The sequence below is a fragment of the Eretmochelys imbricata genome, chromosome 3, assembly GCF_965152235.1.
Source record: "Eretmochelys imbricata isolate rEreImb1 chromosome 3, rEreImb1.hap1, whole genome shotgun sequence".
In the NCBI taxonomy this organism is placed as follows: Eukaryota; Metazoa; Chordata; order Testudines; family Cheloniidae; genus Eretmochelys; species Eretmochelys imbricata.
Genome location: NC_135574.1, coordinates 144,627,178 through 144,652,704, shown reverse-complemented (window position 1 = coordinate 144,652,704; position 25,527 = coordinate 144,627,178). Strand labels below are relative to the sequence as shown.

At 42.7% G+C, this 25,527-nt stretch overlaps 1 protein-coding gene across 1 annotated transcript in view; it reads right to left on the bottom strand.

The window, feature by feature from the left end:
* The window catches only part of CRIM1 (cysteine rich transmembrane BMP regulator 1), a 309,698-nt gene extending 287,346 nt beyond the window's left edge, over positions 1 to 22,352 (bottom strand). Inside the window, exon 1 of the mRNA XM_077811884.1 lies at positions 22,010 to 22,352. Coding sequence (XP_077668010.1) covers positions 22,010 to 22,352 — 343 coding nt within the window. The remainder of the gene's footprint in view (positions 1 to 22,009) is intronic.
* Positions 22,353 to 25,527: the final 3,175 nt, after the last annotated feature.

Below are 25,527 nucleotides of genomic sequence, written 5' to 3'. Positions count from 1 at the left end.
AGCAATTTTATTTATTCAGAAATATTAATCCAGACAATATGAATGCTGAATACTAGATTGTTACATTTCCCTATTCTGATATTAGTATTAATACTAAGGAAATAATTTGCATGTAGTAAGATCAAGTGCATGGGAAAAACGCAAAAAAGCAGCACTCTCACTTGTGCAAACTGCAATACCTTTAGCAAACTACTTGAAATTAGAATGATTTGCTGGAGAGAATCTGAATAATCAGGATTATACAGGGAAGAGGTAAAATTGCTTTACTGAGTGAGATAATGAGGAGACATTGGAAATTAACAGAAGTTATAGGACCTACTGCACGCTATATGTAGTCATTCTGTGGAATTAACTTCTGCAAGAGGTCTGAGTCAAATACTATAGTGAATTTGAGAGAGGTCTGATAATAACAGTGGCCTTTCTAGTGTATGCAAGCACCCATCATTATACTAGGAAAAACTGCTCTACTGTCTCACAGGCTCTTCGCTGCCAACTGCTAAGGAGCTTCTCTTAGTGATAAGACTGTACTTTTGAAAAAAGAAGATTAAGTTCCATCCACAGTCACTGAAGTTCACATAGCTATGGTGTAAGATACTATCATTAACTAAATGTGGCTAGGGAGAATTACATCTCTTTCCTGAATACTATAATGATCAACATGTGCCATAAAGCACAAATGCCCCAGAAGCCCCCCACAAGAGAACTATACAACAGGCTTAGTACACTATGCACAATTGTTGCACAGGTAGTGAGAGATTAAACAGAAAAAAAAAAATCACATTAGTCACTGCCAAATGTGGGACGCTGGACTAGAGGGGACAGTGTTTGATTCAGCCTGGCAAATCCTCTGTTGCTAGGTAACAGTCTGAAGTTGTTAACAATCAAATCCTATTAATGACACAAAAAAGGATTCATGAAAATCTTATTTTACCAATGCACCCAAAGAGCAAAACTAGCATCCTTTGCTTTGCAGGGCCAGTGCCGTTTCCAATAAAGTTGAAGATAGTTTTAAAGATCATGGCAAACTGTAGTTGCTTTAAAAGGCATAATGAGACTAGGCAGCAGGACAAGGAAGTGCAAGCGAGTTTCAAACATCATGGAAAATAAAACTTTCTTCCCTTAAAGAGATTACTCACCAGTAACTCTGAGCAAGAGTCACTTCTGAACTAACTGGATATTAGAGCATGACGATAAAGCCAAAGAGTAGTGTCTGGTGAAAGTGTGCACTGAATTCTAGATTACTTCTGCACATATCTCCACCAGAGGAACATGTTTAATGTATACCACTGATGGTGCTGCTGTGGGTATTTAAACCAGGAGGTACTGGTTTCCTAGCTAAGATGTAACATTGCATCCAGCAGGGAAGTGTCCAGAAATGTGTTTTCACAGGTATATGTCCCTATGATACAAACTGCCTGCTTGAATTTCTAAAGGGCTTGGTCTTTTCCAGATATGAATGGAGTATTCTTTTCACATCTATTATATGAAGATATGTTTCCCCAGAATTTGAAAGGTCTCAGGAAGAACACAGGAAAATGCACTGGACAGGTAAAAATCTGAGGCCACCTTAGGCCGGGATGAGGCATCACTGGTCAGTGTCTTTAGAGACCACAGTACAAAAGTGGCACGATCATCGACGTATTAAACTCACTTGCCCTCTTAGTAGATGTAATCACTTTAAGGAAGTCTGATTTGATCAATAAATTCTCTAGAAAAGCTTAAATGAGATGGCTCATAAGGAGGGTTTATTAGCTTTGTTAGGACAAGATTTAGCTTCAATGATAGTGGGAGAGAGGGGAAGGGGAAGGAGAAGACATTTACCATGCTGTTGAGGAGCCTGAGGACTATAGGGTGAGAAGGCATACACATTTTAAGGACAAACCTAATGAGCTCCTATTCTTACAAGGTGGACTTTTAAGGAAGCCATACCTAAACCCAAAAATCTAAGGTTTAGATGGGACTCCAGGACTGCAGTGATCCTAGCCTAATATTGAGTTAGTCCTTTACTAGTGACCCAGATGGTGAACCACAGCCTTTTCTCTTTATAGCAACTCAGGCTGGAACCTTTCCTGGATTGCAGTCGGATGGCTTGGACGCTGAGGGGTGGGGGGAATCCACATTAGTCAAAAGGTCATCCTCCATGTTGCAAGGTGCAACGTCTCTAGGCTGGATACAGAATCCCCCCTTGCTGTTGAGACAAGATGCCCAAAGAGGCAGCAGGTAATGTGGCTTTCTGGCCAGCTGCAGAATACACAGGGCACCAGTACTCGTGAGACAACTTTAAAGCTATTAATACATCTCTGCCCAACATGATCTTTATGACCTTGGGTATCTGGGAGACAAGGTATACAGACAGTGTTGGCTACTGGCTGTAAAATATATGCAGGAGGAAGCTTTTGCCCCCTCTGCACTTGGCATTTGGTGTTTTGTTTGGAGGCAAAGATCTCTATTACTGTGACTGAATAGACTACAATGGAAGTACTCCGAACTGGTAATGTTTTGTCATCATGCAAAAGCTCAGGCACTTGATGAGACTGTCATGAAAGGAAGCATGTCCTTTAAGTTGAGAGCCACATAACAGTCTCCTTGGGATAAAAGAAGGATAAGGCCTCCTAGGTTGTGCATCTTGAACTAGAATGCTCATATGTGCCTGCTGATGTTTCTGAGGTTGAGGACAGATTTCAGATAACTGCTCTTCCAGTGTTACTAGAAAGGCCTGTAGGTCAAGAAGAGAGTCGTAGAGAAGGCTTTATAGGGAGATGTTTTTTTGTTTGAGACTGGGTTAGAAAGGAGGGAATGAAGAGAGGGTGATTGGAGATATGGCGCAATTGGTATAGGGCTCTCAACCGTACCCTCAAAATTGCTGCTTGGAGTAAGATACTGTGAGGAATCCTACTTCTGTACTGCCGAGGATGTTTGCCAGCAGAAGGTGTAGAAGATGCCTATGAAACTCCATCCCTTGACGTTGTAAGGGAGACTGCTCCTGAAGGTATAACACTGATAGAAGAGAGTCTTCTTCAACTCGGAGGAAGTTAATTCCAGAGGGTGGACAGCAGCCTAAATATTCTACAGCGCCTTGTCACTAGGGAAGCCGCTACCCTCCAACGGGAGGTCTGATTTTCTCCTAGGATTCCAGTGATCTGTCAGCACTAGATAAGGGATCAGCATCAAGGGAGGGCATGGTGCCTGGCACAGTGCTCTGTACTAGAGATTATTTTGTGGCTTCCAAAAGAGTCTTCATGGAGCTCTGTATGTAGAGTCACAAGCAGCTGGAGTGAGCCCTGGCATGGCTCCAGACTCCAGAAGGATACCAAGTCAGGAAAGGAGTGCAATGCCCCAAAGGCTATTCAGAGGATCCTGCAAGCTTTTCTCCAAAGAAACTGAAGGCACTCCAAGGTGGCTCTGGAGTGGAACCTGAGGAACAGTTACAGTGCAGAATCAGGTAGCAGAAGAATCATGCAGCAGAGCAACCAGCACCATCGACAGTGCTAGACCCCAACTCAGAACACAGACTGAAGTGCTATCAGAATCTGAACAAGTGAGAGCGTGTCATACCGAGTGTGTGTGGCATACTGTATATCGGGCTACCGGTGGCAACAACATAAGTATTACCAAACATGGACAGGTATGCCCATCTCCACAAAAGTTATTTTCACATTATTGCTGGTCCTGGAAAGTAGGCAGTGCTCAGCAATTCACACGTACTATATAGAAACCCACTGAGCTATTCCCTCAGTTTATTTCCATCAAATGCTTGAATTAAGGGGGACTGACTTCAGAAGAACCGCTGCATTATTGACTTTTACTCAGATCAAGTAACTAAGACTTTGACACATCATTGATGATTTTCTGAAAATTGGTACTTCATTCTCAGGGCTTATCTAGATCTGAAATACAATTTGGATTGAAGTAGTGTGTGAATTTAAAGCAGAACATCTATTCCAGAACAGTTCCATGTGGAGATGAACACTAGCTCCTAGAAGTACAGCCTCAGGAAAGTGTTACATGATGGTGAAATGTCTCTTTCCTGACCTCTTCACAATATAAAAGCAGTTAATAAGGTACTTTATTGAACACCATTGTAGCATTTGTTCTAATTATAGTATAGGAAATGTCTGGATTACGCTACCCTGCATTACAAGAGTTAGATACACTTGTTTCTAGAGACAAAAAGTGTGATTGTGTTAGATGCTAACCTGAAGCTCCATCTTTGCTTTAAAAAGGCACACATGCATGTAATGTACAAGTGATGAGAAAGTAACTATGTCAGGGAAGAATATACTGCTGCTGAAAGGACAGTGAAATGTTACACAGTATGAAAATATTTGACTCAAAGTTGGTGCACTAAGACTAAAGAAAAGCTTTACTACACTGATACTAACCTTCCTGCCCCTCCATTCTCCTCCTCCCGTCACCAAACCTTTTTCCTGTACTTTGTTTTCCTCTTTTTCCTGCATACTATTTCAGGCACTCCTTACTCCCACTGAATCTCTTTTTACATCCCAGCCTCTTTCCTTCTCAGACAATATCCTTGTGAACACACACTACTGCTACATAGCCGGCATCGTATTTTTCCACACTCAATCTCTATCAAGCTAACAAAAGAAAAATGTACGTGTGTGTGCGCATGCGACTACAAATAAGCGTCCAGGTTGAAAGATCAACTTTGCACCCTCCTTAATATACTTTATCTTTAGATAAAAGATGTACAGGAGTTTCCAGTGTATTGTGAAAACGTTAGCAAACACTGTAGCTGAAGTTGTACTTCTGAAATGGTCACCTTCGAGTTGACTTTTAGGTGACTCAAGGTGGATTTCTGGGGGAGAGCAAGAGAAGAGAAGCAGCATGCAGGGAGTTGAAAAAAAAGTGATTCTGTGATTTGAGCATGAAAAAAAGGGGGGGGGGTATTTTAAATGAAGTCGTGACTTATTTTCTCATCTGACCCCTCAGTTCCACAGCTGAAAGAGCCTAGGGATGGAATAAGAAAGTGGCATAAAAATAGCCTTCACTGAGGGAGCCTTGTCCTGTTCCAGAGGAAGTAGATTTTTGAAGGCTTATAACAGTCAAATCAAAACTAAGTTTCAGACCGGCCATTAAATATTCCTAAACTTGCGAAGTGCAGCCCTAAGGAAAAATGTGCTGCACATGAATGGAATAAATACAGCTGTGCACTGGAATAGCCAATAGTTTGCTATGAATCATTGAAAACACTTGGGACTGACAGAAGGGATCCTGCAGAAGTTCTAAAGTTAAGTGGGTTGAAGGAATGGCAACTGCAGACAGCTCTTTGGCTTCTGGCTCTAAAGGAGCCCTGGAAAGGAAAGTCAAATGGGGAAGAGGTGTAGAATTTACTATCCACCTTTTAAGTAGATGCGTGGCCAGTGCCAAACCTAGAGAAGTCACAAAAGATAGGGCTATTCATGAAGGAAGCTTGTGCTTCTAGACTGGATGTAGTCCCCGAGCAGCACACCTCCACTGAAGTCATGAACCAGAGATTAGAGCCAGTCATTAATTTTTCAATGAAGTGTTTGTTGAAAAATGCTGACTTGTTGAAACAAACTTTCTGCAGGAAAGCATCTAGTTTTGACAAGAAAAAAAACACCACACACACACTTACACTTTAGTCAGGTATGTTTGCCAGATCCAAGACAAAATTTCTGGCCAAAACCAGAGAGATCCATCCACCCTAGAACAGTCAAGAATTCATTGGTTGAGTAACTCACCTGGTATGTTGAACCCCAGATTCAAGTCCCTGTTCTGCCTGATTTGGAGCAGAGTCTTGAACCTGGGTGTGACGTTGCACCCCATAATGCTGTATAGAAATATGCTTATGAGTGTAAATATGACATAACTGTTTTATGCTATATATATGCCATGTAACATATCTTTGAAAAGGTTATATTCTACTGCATGTATTCATCTTATTCATATGCATGTATCATTTTTATATCTGAAGTTATGAGCATTGGCTCTATGCTTGTATTTAAAGTGTTTGCTGTAGAAGCACCTAAGGCAGATTTGGTCAACATAGCGTGAAGCGATTATTCAAGTAAATGGAAGTACTTGGCTAACAATGAACCTTGATAGACGCCAATCCACATCTGAACTTTCCTGGGAACGTTCGGGCTAACATGTGGGCAATGGCGTCGACCTGCAGAGCACCAAGTCATGCATGGACATGTGACTTGCCCATGTGACTCCAAAACTCCATCTTGTAGCTGTAATTCCACACAGGGGGAAAGAGAGAGGTTTCCACCCATAAAAGAGACTAAACCAGCCCCTAGAAACCCCTCTATTTTGTCTTCAGTGGCCCAAGAGAGAGCATCTCCACCCCAAAGAGATGCCTGAAAGAAACTGTAACGAAGGACATAACTACAGGGGTGTGAGTGATTGCTGGACCCAGGAAGTCTAGGAGGAAGTCTAGTCTGTAAAAGAAGCTTATTGGAACATCTGAGGGTGAGATTTACCTGCATTTAGTTTCTTACTGTAGTAGACTTAGACTTGCATGTTTGTTTTATTTTGCTTGGTAATTTACTTAGTTCTGTCTGCCATTACTTGGAACTACTTAAATCCTATTTTTTATATTTAATGAAATCACTTTTTACTTATTAACCAACCCAGAGCAAGTATTAATACCTGGGGTAGCAAACAGCTGTGCATCTCTCTCTCTCTCTATATATATATATATATCAGTGTTATAGAGGGAGAATTTATGAGTTTACCCTGTATAAGCTTTATACAGAGTAAAACGGATTTATTCGGGGGGGGGGGATGTGGTTCAGACCAGGGTCTGTGTCTGTAGCAGACTAGAGTGTCTGGCACAACCAGGCAAGGTACTAAAGTCCCAAGCTGCCAGGGAAAACAGGCTCAAGTGGCAGTCCCAAGGGGGTTTCTATGACCCAACCCGTCACGCTGGGCCTCCCACATTTCCAGTTAGCGCCTTAAGCACCAGACTAGAGGGTCATTTTTTCCTGTTAGAGTTGTTTGGATTATTGGCTGGGGCAAGAGCTGGGTGTCACAAAAATTTCAAGAGATAAGCAGAGTGATAAGCAGAGTGTATGTTGGTGTATCTGCTGAGGCTCTTTTCCTTCTGTTCAGGAAAGTGATGGGTTGCCAAAGGCAGAAGATTCTGCAGCAGTTCAAAGAAGTGGATCAAAAAGGCAGGATATCTGGAGTCCTGAAAGGAGAATGGTATTTGATGAGCTGAGGAACTGCATTGAAACCCAGCAAGTGTTAGGGCCAACAGAGCTGAACTAAAGCACTAGTTGACTCAGCTGTGGTGCACATGGCACTTGCTACCAGGGGCTGTGTCAAGATAAGGGCCAGTAACACCGCACTGCAGAGGCCCCAGGAAAGATTACTACAATTTGTTGTTTGCAGCGTTGTTGTAGTTGTGTCTTCTGCAGTTTCCATGGTATGCATCCGATGAAGTGAGCTGTAGCTCACGAAAGCTCATGCTCAAATAAATTGGTTAGTCTCTAAGGTGTCACAAGTACTCCTTTTCTTTTTAGAGAAGCAAGGTGGGTGATGTAATCTTTTATTGGACCAACTTCTGTTGGCGAAAGATCCAAGCTTACACATAGCTCTTCTTCACATCTGGGAAATGAAGTGTTAGTGTCACAGCTAAACACAAGGTGGAACAGATTGTTCAGCAGAGTTCTTTTACTCAAGACAGACTCTTCCCTAGAATTATTACCTAGGTCCCACCTCTTCACACCTATAAAAGAGCACGAGATGCCACTCGGGGTATGTCTACACAGCATTTTGGAGACCACAAAAGCAAGCCTCCCACATTGGGTGAACAGACTTTGGCAAAAAGAGCAGCGTAGACAGTGCTTCAAAGATGCAGCTTGGTTGGAGCTCAGGTTCTGAAGTCTAGCAAATCTGTTGACCTGGCTTGGGAGGCTCACGCTCAGTCTCCAAAATGCTGTTTAGATATAGTCTCATTCTTTCCTTCTCATTCCTAGACTGCTGCTCTGTAAGTGAATGTCTGATGACAGCCCGGAAGAGCTTACTTATGCATCCTATTCTAGCAGGGCCTACTTCCAGGCCCTGTCAGCTTGTGCTGCCTCCTCTGGGACACCTGCAGTCACCCTCAACAGGGAGTGAGGGTGACTGTGCCTGACAGAACACCTTTCTGCTGGGGCTTGTCACTGGGCAAGTACACCTGTCACCCTGGGGGTGCGACAAGGGCGGTAGTCCCACTGTTAAGTCAATATGGCTACCTTCAGCCTCAGGGCTGCATGGCCCAATGACTGACATCAATAGGACTCCCCTTGTCTGCAGGGAAGTGCAGCCTAATGGCCAGAGTCAATAGGACTTCCCTCAGATGCAGGGAAGCACGGCCTCATCTGATAGCCAGAGTCAACAGGAGGGCGTTTGGTGGGCCGCCCCCAAAAAGGGATCCAGGCCCTCCTTGCTCCACTAGGTCCCAGCCCAGGGCCCTGGTAGTGGCAAATGGGTTCGCCACCAAGTAGGCAGGGAATCTGCCCACAACACGCCGACTGCTGCAGGGACACTGAACATAAGAATGGTCATACTGGGTCAGACCAAAGGTCCAACCAGCCCAGTATCCTGTCTACCGACAGTGGCCAACACCAGGTGCCTCAGAGGGAGTGAACCTAACAGGTAATGATCTAGTGATCTATCTCCTGCCATCCATCTCCACGCTCTGACAGATACTAGGGACACCATTCCTTACCCATCCCGGCTAATAGCCATTAATGGACTTAACCTCCAGGAATTTATCCAGTTCTCTTTTAAACCCTGTTATAGTCCTAGCCTTCACAACCTCCTGGGCAAGGAGTTCCACAGGTTGACTGTGCACTGAGTAAAGAAGAACTTCCTTTTATTTGTTTTAAACCTGCTACCCATTAATTTCATTTGGTGGCCCCTAGTTCTTATATTATGGGAACAAGTAAATAACTTTTCCTTATTCACTTTCTCCACACCACTCATGATCATATCCCCCCTTAGTCTCCTCTTTTCCAAGTTGAAAAGTCCTAGCCCCTTTAATCTCTCCTCATATGGGACCCGTTCCAAACCCCTAATCATTTTAGTTGCCCTTTTCTGAACCTTTTCTAATATCAGTATATCTTTTTTGATATGAGGGGACCACATCTGTATGCAGTATTCAAGATGTGGGCGTACCATGGATTTATAGAAGGGCAATAAGATATTCTCAGTCTTATTCTCTATCCTTTTTTTAAATGATTCCTAACATCCCATTTGCTTTTTTGACAGCTGCTGCACACTGCATGGATGTCTTCAGAGAACTATCCACGATGACTCCAAGATCTTTCTCCTGATTAGTTGTAGCTAAGTTAGCCCCCCATCATATTGTAAGTATAATTGGGGTTATTTTTTCCCCAATGTGCATTACTTTACATTTATCCACATTAAATTTCATTTGTCATTTTGTTGCCCAATCACTTAGTTTTGTGAGATCTTTTTGAAATTCTTCACAGACTAGCTAGTCCCTCCCCCAGCTACTTCCTACCGTGACTCCTGCAGTTGAAGTCGGGGTGTCTTCGGAGTCTTTGGGCTCCTTGGGCGGCGACTGCAAGCTCCTTGGGGGGTCCGCAGGTACCGGGCACTTGCCTAGGCCTCGGCATCTCCTGCTCCAGCAGTCCAGGATCCTGGCTGCTCCTTGGGTGGAGACAGCGAGGTACGTCCTTCGTCCTCACCAGTCAGCCCAGACTGAGGTAGGCTGCTCCCTTTTATACTGCAGCTGCAGTTGGAGCATGCCCAACAGGATCAAGGGGCCATGGTTTCCTCTCCTAAGAGTGCTGCCTTAAACCCTTCTGCTCCAGTGCAGGGGAAGTACACCCCCCGTCACAGGGCGGACTCCCCACAGAAGTCAACCCTAGCACTGACCTCAAGCATCTGACAGATCTATGCAAAGCCAAGCCTATTAGCCCTTATATAGTATTGCAATTCGGAGGGGGGGAGGGGTCTTCGTATTTGTTATTTCTTAATGACTCCAGGAGTTGGGGCTTTATGTGATAATCTCTACTTGCCTATTTTTTTTTTAAATAAAGTTTCTAATCCCCATGGTTTCAGAGAAAAGCTTGGAAATGTGACCCTTGAAAGCTCAAAAGCCAGAGTCAGATAAAGAGCCCAAAATTATTTTTTTTGTTTACAGCTCATGATTTAAACCAATTTATTTTTTGACTATGTGGGGTTGGCAGCACTACATTATGCCAGTCCTTCACTGGACAGTCCAAGTAAGAGAACCTTTTCCAGTGTTCCATTATGCAAATGAGACCCCTCACTTATACTAGAGGGGAGCATGGAATGCACATGGCTTGGAATTTCAACTGCCCTAATAATTTTTCTTGCTTACTCTAACTCCAGGAAAATTGATGTATGGGGCGATGAAACTGTAAGAAGGAGTGGAGCTTTTCCAGCAGTTTTCCAAGCCAGGCTCAAACTCTAAAGTCACTTACAGATTAGAAAGAGGATTGATTCTGAGATTTCTAAGGGTCTAGAGGAATTTGTTAGGAAAAAAGTTACCAATTTGTAAACATAATTTGAATCTGCTCAAGGTGGATAAAAATCACTGATTTTTTTTAATTTAAAAATCAGATTTTTTGATAGGTTTTTCCCCTGAAAAAGCATTATCTAAAGATACATTATAGCTCAAAGATATCTCATCATGGAATAGGTATTATAAATTTTAATTCTACAGTATGAGACAATATATGCATGTAATGTTTAAGAAAAGTTTTGTAAATGAGTTCCAATAGTTCATGGATTAGGGACCTAATCTTATGGGGGCTTCTGTATAGATTTAGGTTAAATCTATCTACCCACCCAATGGGACTCAGTGCTAAGTCTAGAAGATACTATCAGAGATGCTTAGTTTTGCAGTTCTCAAACTGTGGATTTGCGTCTCCAGACATAACATGCTGGTTAACAAAAATGTTTTAAAATAAATTAATATATAGAGGTGAGAAAACAGACCTCAACCCTATTGTCCCTCTGCAAATCCCTTACCTCTCTCTAAAAGTGCAAAGTTTCAAGAAGTTCAATGAATAGAAGATGGTTGGGGATGGGATAGATCTGGACAAGGAGAAGAAGTCTGGAGATAAATGTCAGAAGGGAGGGACAGGCAGTAGAAACAAAAGTGAATCTGTTTGAGCAGCATATTCCAGAAGTCTTGAGGTCTGAGTGTAGCCTTCATTGATTTGAGATCTACCATACCATTCTCTCAGTAGAAGGGAAAACCTTCTACGGCAGTAGGCCATAAAAGAGACCCAATTTGGGTCTCACTTATCCTCTGAGTTGTGAAGAATATGTATTAAGGTTATAACAACCAACAAGAATGCACTTTTATGTAGAAATCCATGATTAAATTGAGTCTGAGTAGTGATTTAAATCAATCTGATTTAAATCAAATCCGACCTGAACCTGCTGAATTCAAAAATGATGGTTACCAAGTTGAATTTTCAAGTTTAGACCCTCAAACTTGCAAATAAATATAGCCTTTATACACACACAGCTTGGTAACAACCATATTTGGATTCAGAACACCCTAGTTATCTTAGAAGTTGCTAAGAAGTCTTCCTAACAAAACAAATGCCTCTTACTGTTAACTTTTCTGAAACCCCAACTAGTTTATTTTGGTTCTCAACAGTACATTACACATGACGCTCAAGCACAAAAACACACACATACAAAAGCCTAACTCATATTAGTTTGCAGTGAAATGAAAGGCAATCTACTTTAGCAGTCTACTACATGCTTCCTACCAGTTTTGTTACCAAAAATGTTGCTGTCTCTAGTATTTTGCTTAAGAATAGCAACAGGAGAAGGTCACAGCACCACAGAGTTACTGCTCAAGAAAACAGAATATTCAGTACTGTTAATAAAGTTCACATTCTGGATCTTCAAGCAATTTTCATCCCTGAATTATTGTTGCAAATTGACTAAGTACTATCAAGTTGTTCTACGAGAGAGATATGGAGTATGCTGAAATACTCAAATGAAGTCCTCAAGGAACAGGAGAGGATTTTCTTTGTACTGAGTAACAGTTTTTTGTTTTTTTTTTTTTAAACACAGAAGCTATAGGTTTGCATAGCAGGGTAGGGGAAGAATGTGCATGCCCTATACTGAAAGCCCCTTTGGGCCCAAACCTTTCAGAAAGGTCATACAACAGTTCCTCCTTGTGAAAAGCATAAGTATTCTTCTATGAGTGCAGTTATCTACAGTAGAACCTCAAAGTTACAAACACCAGAGCTACGAATTGACCATCCAACCACACCCATCACTTGGAAACAGAAGTACACAAATCAGGCAGCAGCAGAGGAAAATAAATAAAAAGGAAATACAGTACAGTACCGTGTTAAACAAACTACTAAAAAAAGGAAAAGCAGCATTTTTCTTCTGCATAGTAAAGTATCAAAGCTGTAGTAAGTCAATGTTCTGCTGTAAACTTTTGAAAGAACAACCATAACATTTTGCTCAGAATTACAAACATTTCAGTTACAAACAACCTCCATTCCTGAGGTGTTCATAACTGAGGTTTTACTGTACACGGCTTCTTTACTGCCTGGGGCAAACTCTCACTTTAAAAAAAAAAAAAGTACTTTTTCCATTGAATCCTCCTTCTACCACCCACTTAATGCCTCTTGGGAACTTGTCTTGAAGAAGACCACTATGCAGAGCAATGTGCAAGTAGATCAAGCTAATGAACTATCATTGCTTGTAGAAGATACGGGTCTGTCATACTGTGCAAGTATGTAATGCCTTCCCTTCTGTGCGCATTCACAAAGGATACCAGCTATAGGACTTATTTAGATTCACCTTTGGAGTTTAAATGTAAAAGCAAGCATACCTTCAGAAGGGTGTACAATTGAAATTAAAAACAAAATACATCCTAGATTATCCACACAAAATACATCCTAGACAAATTCATTAAGTAGTGTGCAGACTGTAGGCCAAGAGGTCAAATTAAGTAAACAGAAAATGTTTGTTCGTCCCAACCCAACCCCACCCCAGACTAACAGGAAGGCGGATGTCAGCTTTGCTGACTTCTCTATTCTATTAAGAAAGAGAGAACATTTCACACGATCCTGTGTGGTTAATGAACCTATGCCTGGATGACCCCACTTTTGAACATAGACTATCAGATTCCTTCAGAAGGTATCAATGAGAAACAGCAGGTTTATGAGCTTTTCTGCTAACTTGATAGGGTGGGCAAAGTTCAGAATATTTCACTTGTTCTAGGGATGAGTGACCTAGCAGAAAGGCCTGATGGATAAAATTAAGTTAGAGATATACACTGTGGAATTTAAAAATAAAAAGAAGAGCCACTATCTCTACATTTGAGCTTGCCATATTCAAAGCTTAACATTTCAGAAGGAGGGGGTCAAGTTTTAGGGGAACCTCAGAGGCTTGATGAGCCAGTACTCTTCCCCCTCCCCGCTCTTTTTTTTCCTTTAATTAAAGTTTAAAACTCTAGCCTCTGTGGTCATGAGTTACACTCAAATTTGTGAACTACGGGGTATGTCTACACTAGAAATGCTACAGCAGCACAGCTGCAGTGTAGACCCTAACTACAGTGACAGAAGGAGTTCTGCTGTAGTAAATCCACCTCTCTGAGAGGCAATAGCTAGGCCAGTGGAAGAATTCTTCTGTCAGCCTAGTGCTGCCTACACTGGGGCTTAGGTTAGCTTAATTACATCTCTTAGAGCAGAGGTGAGCAAACTACGGCCCACGTGTGTGGGATCCTCCTGCCTGGCCTCTGAGCACCTGGCCCGCGAGGCTAGTCCCCCACCCCTCCCCTGCAAGCCTTAAAGCCAGGTTTACACTATACATTACCTCCTTGGCATAGTGTCAATTAGGAATGAAAAAGTATGCGCAGACAGCTTATATGACCAAAAGATTGCTTCTGCTGATATAGCTTATGTCATTCCGGGAGATGAGTTAACTACACTAGCAAACAGTATTTCATAGCTGATCAACATACCCAAGAAAGGAGAGGGCTAGTCACACAATTTTCACAAGCTAGTGACACTTGTTTCATGGCACCTCAAGGGGCAGAACTTGGGAAAAATACCACTACTCAATCTCCTCTTTGATCCTGTGTAAAGAGAATAAAGTTTTTGTACTTTGAATATTTTCAAAAAGTCAACCAAAGAAGTGTTTTAATTGATTTTGTCCCAACTTAAGTTCTTTAGCTTCAAGTAGAGACCAAGAATGAAAGCCTTCAGTCCAAATTTTAGTTAAGTAAAATAAAAGGTGGTGGTGGAGGGAGGTAAAAACGGAATACCCAAACTAAAGTCAACATTAACAATGCTGTACAACTCGGTAAAAGGTCTTTGGACTACAGTAATGAGCTATATATCTCAACTTCATATGGTGCCATGCAAGTCAAATACTATTTCAGCAACAGAAGCAAAGTGTCACACACAAAGAAGTTACCAATGCAACCACACTGGACAAGCTGAAGAGGATTTAAAGAAGAACAAACATTATTGAATGTGGAAAAATACAGAGATAACTAGACAGTTTGGCTATTTGCTTAGTCTGGAGTTATTTGAACTGATTCTTATAATGGAGAATTTTAGAAAAATGAGGCCGGAGTAAGAAGATTTAGCAAGAAAGTTTTGGCTAGATACCAGCAAAATAAGCTTCTTAACATATGGGTAATTAGAGGGACTTGTCTCCAAAAGGAAGTACTGAAAACCTAATTCCTACAGATGGGTACAGTACTGTGTTAAAAAAAAAAAAAAAAAACACAAGTCAGAGGATGAGTTAGATGGCCTGTCTTCTCCTGCTTAGCTTTCTTTAATTTGGGAGGAGTGGAAAATTTGGCAGCGCCTTTCCCACATCCATGGTAACTTCTAGACTTGTTCAACATACACACAAAAATATGTTCAAGCCAACAAGAACTGCAACGGTTGTGCCACAACAGTAGTTTCCATCACCACATCTGTACTCTTTTTAAAAAAAAAAAAAAAAAAGGGACCTAATCTGGGTGCATATTTTTGAGTATGCCCTGAACTCAGCTACCTAACACCATAAGATCAAGAATAAAATTTTCAATAGTCATTTCCCAAGGCAATTTCAGAGACAAGTCATTTTTGAAAGTGGGACTCTGGCTCCCAAATAACTGAGAAGCTTTTGTAACCATTTTATCTGAAAACTATACAGCACTGGGCCCAAATAGACACCTGAAGATAGAGCAATGCCACAGACAAGGATTGAACAGGGAGGAGAATCAGGGATATTCACCTTTACTGTAAAATAGCTCGCTCCTCAAGAGAAACCCACTAGAAGTTACAGAAACAAGTTTAGAGACTAACCAATTTATTTGAGCATGAGCTTTCGTGAGCTACAGCTCACTTCATCAGATAGCTCATGCTCAAATAAATTGGTTAGTCTCTAAGGTGCCACAAGAACTCCTTTTCTTTTTGCGAGTACAGACTAACACGGCTGTTACTCAGAAACAAGTTTGACATTTGTGAAGATGATTCCATGGACCCCTCTTCCTACAAGCAGCACCTACACCATATGCTAAGTAATGGAATCTTTAAAGCTTTAAGAGATGCACATTGTATAGCTACTTAGACAAAAATTCCTTCAACATTAAAACTGTAATGCTGTAAAACTAATAATGCTGAAGAAAACCCTAAAAGCAGCCCCCAGAAGCAACACTGCCTTCATTTCAGACAAGAAAATGAGCAAGAACTCTGTTTTAGTCTAGCAAAAACATAACAAAAAACATCCACAGTTTAATCCTTTCTTCAGTCTTACTCAGTGGTGTGTCATTTAGACTTTGTGGCAGAAATCTATACAATTTAATTTCCTTTATCAATTTTAGATTTGCTGTATTTCAATTTTGCTATTGTATTCTTGTATTGTACAATCCTTCTTGTATTTTGAGACAGGTAAGCCAGGTACACTTATTTATCCTCTGCTACACCAGAAGTATGATACATTTCTGTCATGTCTTCTCTCTAAACTAAGTAGTTCAGTGTTTCATATGAAACTTTTATAGAAAGATCATAGGTTTCCTACTGCTCAGTCACGTGACAGTTTCCCAAGAGCCAAACTGACCAACATGACTGAAGACTAGGCAGTAATTCTTAGCCTTTAGAAAGATGTAATTAAATCCTGTAGGAGGTACAGGACACCACCCCTGATGGTGATGTACCAGATTTGTAGAAAGTCTTCCTCAAAAGAAAAAAAAACCAATAACCTAATCTATATATGTATTACACAGTTGCCTAGGTGAAGATTTCATCTCCTAACCCCAGAGCACTACCTCATGTAACATGAAACAAGCTACAGACTGCACTCAAAAGCTTTCTCTACATTCAGTAGAAAAGCTAGACAGGTTAAAATGAACAACACATCAGGCTGAAGCGTTCAGCATATGTGATTCAGAGATCATTAACACAGACTAATGGACACGAAATTGATAAGATGAAGTATTCCCCATTTGTCATTTCTGCTCCAGTACCTTATCATCTAAGCAGAACTTCCCTGGCTACCAAAGGGCATGGTATGCTTGGGCATATTCTTATGAAGGACTAGAAGATATGGTAAGACACTTCACTAGTTTGGTTATTTCAAGACCACTTCAGCAACTGCAACAAGTTAATACAATCATCTCTAAAAACAAACCATGAAAGAAATTGCAAATCCACAGATAAATTACTTATTTAGTATGCTGCCGCCACGTAAGTTTCCACCTATTTACTTTAAGACACTTCTTCAAAGTGATCAGAACCTCTCTCTAGGAAGGAGAACAGTGGGAGTTAAGACAAAGTTCAAAAGATTCTAAGTTTGTAAGAAAAAAAGGTGTCTACAAGCCAAAGGCAAAAAGTATGCGGGGGGGGAGGAGGAGAAGAGATGCCCTGACCACTGATAAGCAAGAGTAATGAAAGTAGTCCAGCTCCCTCATCCCTAACTCAAACTCCATTCACTGCAAGAGACTCCTGCCATAGAGCTGTCCCAAAACAGAACTGGAGGACTCCAACAACCTCTGGTTAACAAAACAACCTGATAAGTCTATCCACATATCCAGCTAGTGAATGCAGTCCTTATGAAAGGAGAGAGGCTGATAGCCATAGGAAGAAAGAATATGCACACTCACTAAGTAGTTCAGTAATGGCAGCAGTTCAAGCTTCCCCAAGCCGCTCCTGTGTTCTCACTTGGAATAGTAGGAATCAACCATGCTAAAAAAATTTAAAAAAATAAAATAAAAATAAAAAAAAATCCTGAACTCTTACCACAAAAACTTAATAGTGGTTTGTGGGTATGAACACCCCTCCATTAGGAGCTAAATGGAGAAAAATTTCATGGCAAACATTTTCAAGTTCTTCAAATTAAAAAAAATGCTTTACAATTCTGAAGTCAGAAAACAAAGGCCACATTTTAAAGCTCAGGTGTTTTAAGTCTGGGCACCTAGTTTTATATTTAAGCAGTACCCTTATATTTAGAGTCTAGGGTACCCACAACTTCCAGTTAAGTCACTGGGAGTTGCAGGTGTTCATCTCTGGAGAGCAAACCACTTGATAATTAAGTACTTAAACATATGTTTGGGGTAGTTGGCATTAGGCTCTTTCTTTGACCTGGCTTCCTTGAATATATGCATAATATGTAAACCCACCACCAGAACAGACACTCCATTGCACACATTTCTACCACTGGGGAGATGAGTGAACACCACATGACAGATGCTAATCACATCATTTAATGCACTAATGGAAGGCATTCAGATACTACAGTAAAAATAAAAGGAGTACTTGTGGCACCTTAGCGACTAACCAATTTATTTGAGCATAAGCTTTTGTGAGCTACAGCTCATTTCATTGGATGCATATGCTCAAATAAATTGGTTAGTCTCTAAGGTGCCACAAGTACTCCTTTTATTTTTGCAAATACAGACTAACATGGCTGCTACTCTGAAACCTGTCAGATACTACAGTGATGAGCACCGTATAACAATCTGAGCAGAATAACCTGAGTTTGAGTTGACCAAAATTTCCTAAGATCACTTTCAAAAAACAAACAAAAAAAATCTACATAGATTTCTAATATTAAACAAATATCAGAGTATGAGAAGTCTGTTTCCCCAAAGTAAATGCACCAAATGGAAAACATATAATTAGTGCATCAATTACATTACAGACTCATTTGCTATACACAAGTAGTTTAATCAAAATAGACAATTGCTCATTCCTTTGCATATTACAAAATGTTTTCAATAATTGTTCTCACTAAACTAGCAAACTAATCTAGAGCATCAAAAGAAAGAGTTACAATAAGATTTTTCATTGGTGATACCTTTTCCCCCCCTTTTTCTGTCTGAAGAGTCTATAGTGGGTTGATCAAATTCATACAAGAAACAGTAATTTCTCAGTATTTTAAAATATGAATGTTGATATAGTAATATATAAGAAAACTATACACCAAGATTTACAGTCTCTTGTTTATGTGCTAAAAGGCCATAAACAAACTAATGTTATCATTTACAGAGGATGCAAGAAATTACTCTCCATAAGACATTTTTGTCCAAAGATTAAATTTAGATACCTGGTCCCTTTCTGAAATAAATACAGAATTCTCATTTTCTTCCCCTAGGCTTTGCTTTCATTAGGAAAAATAGCATTAACTAACATGCATTAACCTCAACCTAAAAAGTGTGATTTTTAAATTTAAACCAGCAAAAATAATGGTGCCTTGAGGTAACAGGTTATTTTCACACTATGCTGATGTATTGGTTCAGCACAAATTCATACAGAAGAATCCACTTCCTAAAGTATCAATACTACTGGTAGCAGCACACTTCAGGATTAGAGGCAAGTTCTGAATACAGATTCCTCCACTGGAAGAGACACCACAAAACTACTTTGTCCCACCAAAAGTGCAGACCACATTGATTCTGCGTTTTTGAGAAAATGACATCAACTGAAGTAGCTGTAATTGCAGCAGGTATAAACAACATCAGTCTCTGAAGAGAACCTTAGGATCCTGAAAACATTCACTTTTTCTATGTCAGAAAGGGTCTATGTTAGCTTTGTCTCAGCTAAGCCATTTATGAAGCCACACAAAAAAATTCTACACTTATAGTTGTAACCAGTAGGGGTCATTTCAGTGTAAAAATTGCAATGAAAGGGACAGAAAAAAGTAAACAATATCAGTTTCTATTCACATAGTTATATACACTGTTTCCTTAGCTAGTGAATTTCACTTTTATTCAAGCATATCTGTTATAGAAGAGCTGCATGCACTGCAATAAACATGACATACAATAATAATTTCTTTTATCCTGTTAGCCTGTGAAGAGAATATTACATATAGTGTTAAAAGCTAGCAGTAAGGCAGACAACCTACCCTGTCATACTTCTACCTGCAAGTTATAGATCTAAACTGTCTGATTAGTTAAAAATAAATCCTTTTATTGGTTTAGAGATAAAACATTCAAATTTCTTCCAAACAATAAAATTAGGCCAGTTACATACCAAACAGTTTCTTAGTTTAAGACAATTATAGGTAGAACCTTACATAAACCAACATTTATCCCAGTAATATCTTCTAGATTTGGTAACAGTTTAAGCAGTTGTTTCTTTTATTTGAGAATAATAGCGCCTAAATTATCTCCTTGATGATTGCTACAGGAACAACTGGAACTAGTTTCTAGCCACAGAGCACTGACTGAAATATAATCTTGCCAACGGAAGCTTCATACCATTTTTAAGAGAGTATATGGGAGGTTACTAGTTGAAATCATGCAAAGTTCATATTGCATCACTTCAAAAAGAATGAAATGTGTCTAAACTGCCAGAGAAGTCCACATTGCGATACATGAAGAGAGCTGGCTTGTCAAGACATTTAATTACTGTAGGCTTTCATTAATCCACTCTCCAGATCAAGCTATGTTTATACTTAGAACATGCAAGCAGAGGAACCATTATTCAAACAACTGAAAGATATTTTAATCATGATATCTTTCTATATATGTATATTTGTTTTAAATCCAATTTGTTTCTATGTATGTGGGAAAGAAAAACCAATGCAACACAGAATGAATCAAGGAAGCCTCTTGAAAAATTAGTTCAGAACTACGTATTAATTCATTAAAATACTCAACCCAGTTCTGCTTTCTTCACTTCAGCCATGCCTATGCAACCCCACTGAACGAATCCTGGGTGAAGAATGTTATTCTATTTGTTTTTGCATAGCAGGACACACCAACTTCCCTCATATTTTTATGTTGTGGTTTACAGTTAGCTTGTGGATCATATCAGTTATAAACTAGTATTGGATACTAAAATGATATGTTTACCAGCAACGAACATATTGAGAAGAATGGCAGTTTTGTGAGGATGGCAGTTTTATTTTAATGGGTTTTTGTGTTGTTTTCAAACAGCTTTTGGAGGAGTGCCTCCTCCTCAAAAGATATTTCCGAACTCTTTACTGCCCTCTAGCCTTAAAGCAAAGAACACCCGCTCCTCTTACTTTCCAGAATTGTCTAGTCGGACTTTAAAAAACCCACCAAATAAAACTATGCATTTTCCACATTGAACTATTTCTAATCCCTTACCATCACGATGTATTTTACTTTCTTACATTTTAAGCTTTCCCTTCCTCAGCAACCTGACAAATGAGAGACTCCAGGACTCCTTCCTGCCACTTGTAAGCAAGTAAACTACAGGGGAAAATATCTCTGCATTTCCTCTATCTAGTCATGTTCACCACATATGAAGCAGGAAAAGTGAGACTGGCGGGCTGGAGAAGAGTTACTGCCATGCGGATTTTTCCTTTGTAGGAAAAGGGGAAAAGACGCATTTCAATATGGGGGGGGGAGGTGTTAAGTGACAGGAACAGGAAGGAGAAGTTTGCCACAGACGATCAGCCTTTGTGTTTCCTTCCACAGAAGGAATCCGGAATAAGCATCACGTGTATTATTTATCTGTTTATTGTATGAGGGCAAACTGCCAGGCTGTTGTTCCAAGCACTTTAAATCTTATCAGTAGTTGGCCGAACTGATTGATACTAGTTAACATGATCTACTAATGAAAAGGGATTCGAGATTGCAACCGTTTTGGATTGTATAACAAACTACTTCAAACTACCAAACTTAAGTCAACGTTTCAAAACATGGGTTTTCCTCAGCAGCATTCAGTTAAATCCTGTCCGAAAGTTAGCGTGAAGGCAAAAAAAGTTAGTTGCTACCACAACACGATTACTACTGGTCTAATTTTCCTCTCCAGATTGCGAGAACCAGACAGTCTCACGTAAGAAGTGGTATGGCTGGCAGGAGCAGAACCATGACTAATGTTGAAGAAAGCAACAAGGCTAACAGAAAGAGAAAGCCTAGGCTACTACCTGATACCAAACGCTGCCAGGAGAGAAGAGCTCGGTCCCGGTGCCCCACCAAAACAATTAGTGAAATCCTCATTCAAATTTAAACAATCGCAATTGATTTTTAGACAAACGCAGGTGAGGGAATAAGTGTAACTACTCCCCAGAGCTGCAAATAAATACAAAAGAGGGCACCTGCCCCTGATCAGTGGAAGGGTTGGGAAATAATCATGTGTTGCTCCCGTTCGAGCTGCACGGAGATTTAATTGGGAGGGGGAAGAACGGAACAGCCCAGGCAAACTCCATCAAGAACAAGGTCCCACCAGCCAGCCTTATATGCTCGTGCAGAGTCGTCGCCCCACGACTCCCCCGGGCCAGAGCTGACACCTAACAGGCAGACACGCTCCTATTCAAAGCAATTCGCATTTAAACCCCCGCAGCTCACACCGACTCTGCACTGGACGAGTGGGGGGAAGCAATCCAGTCAGAAGGCGACGGGACCCCTTTGACCAACCCTTCAGCTAGGGAACGAGAGGGGGCCGCAGCGACCCTTGCGCTCCCGGCAAAGGAGCTAAAACTTCACAGAGAGAAAGAGAGAGGGGAGCGGGGAGGCACCGGGCAGGGCGAGCCGGGCGGCGGGGCGAGGGCAGCCCTGACAGGAGCCGGGAAGGGGCCGCGCTGCCCTTACCTTCGCAGACGCCCACTTCGTACTCGGTGATGGAGTCCCCGTTGAGCGGCGGCCGGATGACACAGCGCAGCCCGCGGTCGCAGGCTCCGTGCAGCCCGTAGACGCCCCCGCAGCTCTCGTTGCGCTGCCGGGCGCACATGAAACAGCAGCCGCAGATGCCCAGCACGATGCTGCCGGGGCAACTCTTGGGCTCCTCGCACTTGGACTCGTCGCAGGGGAGGCAGACGAGCGCCCGGGTCCCGGACTCGCCCAGCAGCACCAGGAGCAGCCACCCCGCCCCCAGGTGCCAGCCGCCGCCGCCGCCCGGGCGCCTCCTCCCCGCCAAGACCGCTGCCAGGTACATCCCGGCCGCCGCAGCCCGGCCCGGCCCGGGGGAGCCGCGCAGAAGCCCCCGAGCTAGGTCACGGATCCCAGAGTCCGGCCCGAACCAGCCCAGTGCCGGCTCCTGGCCGCCGCCCCCGCCTCCGGCCCCCGGAGAAAAGTTTCCTCTCTGCGGCGCCAGCCAAACTTCTGCTCCAAACGGCGGCGGCTCCGCCCGCCCGCTCCCCTCCGGGAGGCAGCGTCCGTCCGTCCCTCGCCTCCCCGCTGCGGGCTCCGCGGCTTCCCCTGCGCCGCCGGCTCCTCGCTCGCTTAGCCGCGGGCGCGCTGGGCGGCTGCAGTGGCTGCGGCGGGTCCTGGCGGAGCGAGTGCGGCGCTGGCGCTTGGCTCTACCCCTCTCGGTGCCTGAGCCCGGACTCCAGCCTTCGGCTGCCTGCGACTCTCCCAGCTCTGCACGCGACCCCTCCCCGTTCCCCATTGGGCGGCGATCGCGATCGCCCCGCCCCGCCTCTCCGTCCGCCCAGCTCATTGGCTAACTGACTCGAGGGCTCCGCCGCCTTCTCCTCCTCCTCAGCCCCAGCTCGGGGAGCTAGAGGCGCAGTGGCAGCCGCCTGGGCCCCACCGCGGCGGCCGTCTCCCTCCGCCCTTGCCTCGCCCGGGCGGAGGCGGAGCGGAGCGAGGCCGGGGTGGGCCTGTCCGTGTCGCCGTGCGGGTCGGAGCTCCGTGCCCGTGGGGCCCCGCCCGGGCCGAGAAGGCAGCAGCCTAGAGCCGGGACAGGCAGCGCTCCGCGCCCGGGCGGAGCTCAGGGAGCCTCCTCCTCTTCCCGGGGGTACAGGACCCGGGACAAGACTCTCCCCCCTTTGCTGGCTCAGTGGCTTTCCTCAGCCCAGGCCCACGGAGCCCCTGAGCGTGGGGTATTGCTGGGCTCCCAGCAACGCACCGAGGACTGAGGCAGAGGTGCCCGGCGCGGTGCTGCGATTTAAGCTTTTCTGGCTTCCTACAGGGATGAGCGTGATATAAACATCTGGCGAGCTGGGAAGCGTAACAGCGCTGACAACACCTCGCCAAAAGGCCTGGGTGCTCTCCCATTCCGGACAGGAGATGAATCCCGGTCTTTCCTTCCCCCCTGCTCCCACCCAGGGAAAAGCCTGCATTGCTCCCATCAGTTTAAAACCCTGAGCTTTTCACTTCCACTTACAAACAACACGAGAAACCCAGAGCTTACAGCTTGTGTGTAAAGTGTAGCGCTTAAAAATGTAGACCCCAGGCATGTTATCGGTCTCCCCTGGAGCAAAAATATTAAGCTTTCCCACTTATCAGTAAATCTCCCTGTCAAACGGCTGCCCTTCCCTGACTGAAAACAGAAGAGCATTCCTCAAAAGAAACACAGGGATATGAAATAATTAAGCAGGAGACCGAGTATGTGGGAGCGAGGGACTCATTGAATTAAACAGCTGAACTACATCCCAGTGGAGGAACAGAGAACATTGAGTAATAGAGGTGGGAATTACAAATAAATAAATAAATAGTTTGCTGTGCTCTCAGTAAAGTGTAGGGAAAGTAGCCAGCTAACTGACAAGCCAGAAAACCCTTTAGTCAGATGGCCAGCAGCTCTTTAGACTGGGGTAGGGGTTGGTATACCTAGTAGGTTGCAGAGTGCCACAGGTACAAGGTGAGTACAGTGTTTATGAAGCTATGCATGCCAACCTGATGAAGGGGAAGGGGGAAAAACAATGATGTGGCTTATAGGAATATAGTACAGTAAGCCCACCTCAAAACTACCTGCATCAGTTCTCCAACTGAGGAAGCCTGTACCCTGACAGAGGGGAACAAAGAGGAACAAAGGGACACTGTCCATTACAAAAAATTAGTCCTTCGGTAGTGGCAAAAGAGGAGAATCAGTGTGCACAGATCAAGGCATTCCAAAGGTGCTAAATAGGCTGTAATGTTACTGAACTTTGTACATTTCTGATGATAGAATATGTGATGACTGTGAGAATAAGGTAACTTGGTCAGTGAGTGTGACTGTGGCAGCCCTTACAAGGCTGAAATGGGGAAGTCTTTGGTTGCGCAAATTGGTGCCAATGATATAGGAATTATAGCTAGGACAAAGGTTCTGAAAACTAAATATAGGTTATTAGAAAGAAGTCTATATATGCCCTTTATGATTTTGCCAGTTCCATATACAAGCCCAGCTTCACAGCAGGGATTAACATCTCAATTATAAGCTCAAGACTAAAGACCCCAGGGAAAACTCCATGGCTGGCAGGGTTAAGGACAATTAGAACAAGAGTTTTAAGTATATCTGGGAGAGACACGGAAGCTTGCTGTGAATGGGGGAAACAGAGAGATATTAAAGCCAGAAAAATTTAAATTAGAAATAACTCACAGATTTTTAACAGTGAGGGTATTGGAACTGGCAACTGGAACAAACTATGGAATCAAGCAGTGGATTCTCCATCTCTTGTTGACTTCATATCACGACTGTATGCCTTTTTAGAAGATATGCTTTAGGTAAACAAGTTATTGGGCTCAACACAGGGGTAATAAGTGGAATTCTAGGTTTCTCTTATATAGGTCAGACAATATGACCTAATGCTCCCTTCTGGCCTCAAAAAGCTATGAATCTGTCGTTGAGAAGTTGTATAGAGGAAAGACTGATTCTCTTTTCCCAATATATGTCAGGAGTAGCTCCATTAAAGCCAATGTTAAAACTGGTATCAGAAAGAGAAACAGGCCCAAGATGCTTGCATTCATTGGCATTTTAGGCAGGAAACACAGAACAGAAATGCCATCCCTAAATCAAAGATTTTACAATCTAAATATAAGACAAGAAACAGCAGATGAATAAGGACAGACAGATGGAAGAGTACATGAAAACAGTGAAAGAGTTTATAGCTTACCTGCACTGCTACTCAGAACAGGCTGTCCTTGTACTGGTGGACTGACAATAAAAGGCTGAACCTTGACTGAGTCATAGCATGTAAGGCCGGAAGCGACCACCAGATCATCTACTCTGACCTGTATATCACGGGCCACCAATGGCAACCAGCACCCACACATAAACCCAACAACCAAAACAGGTCAAAGTATTAAAGCTCACAGGAGATTACACTATTATGTGTAGGACCCTACCAAATTCATGGCTGTGAAAAACACATCACAGACTGAAATCAGATCTCCCATTAGGTGCGGGAACT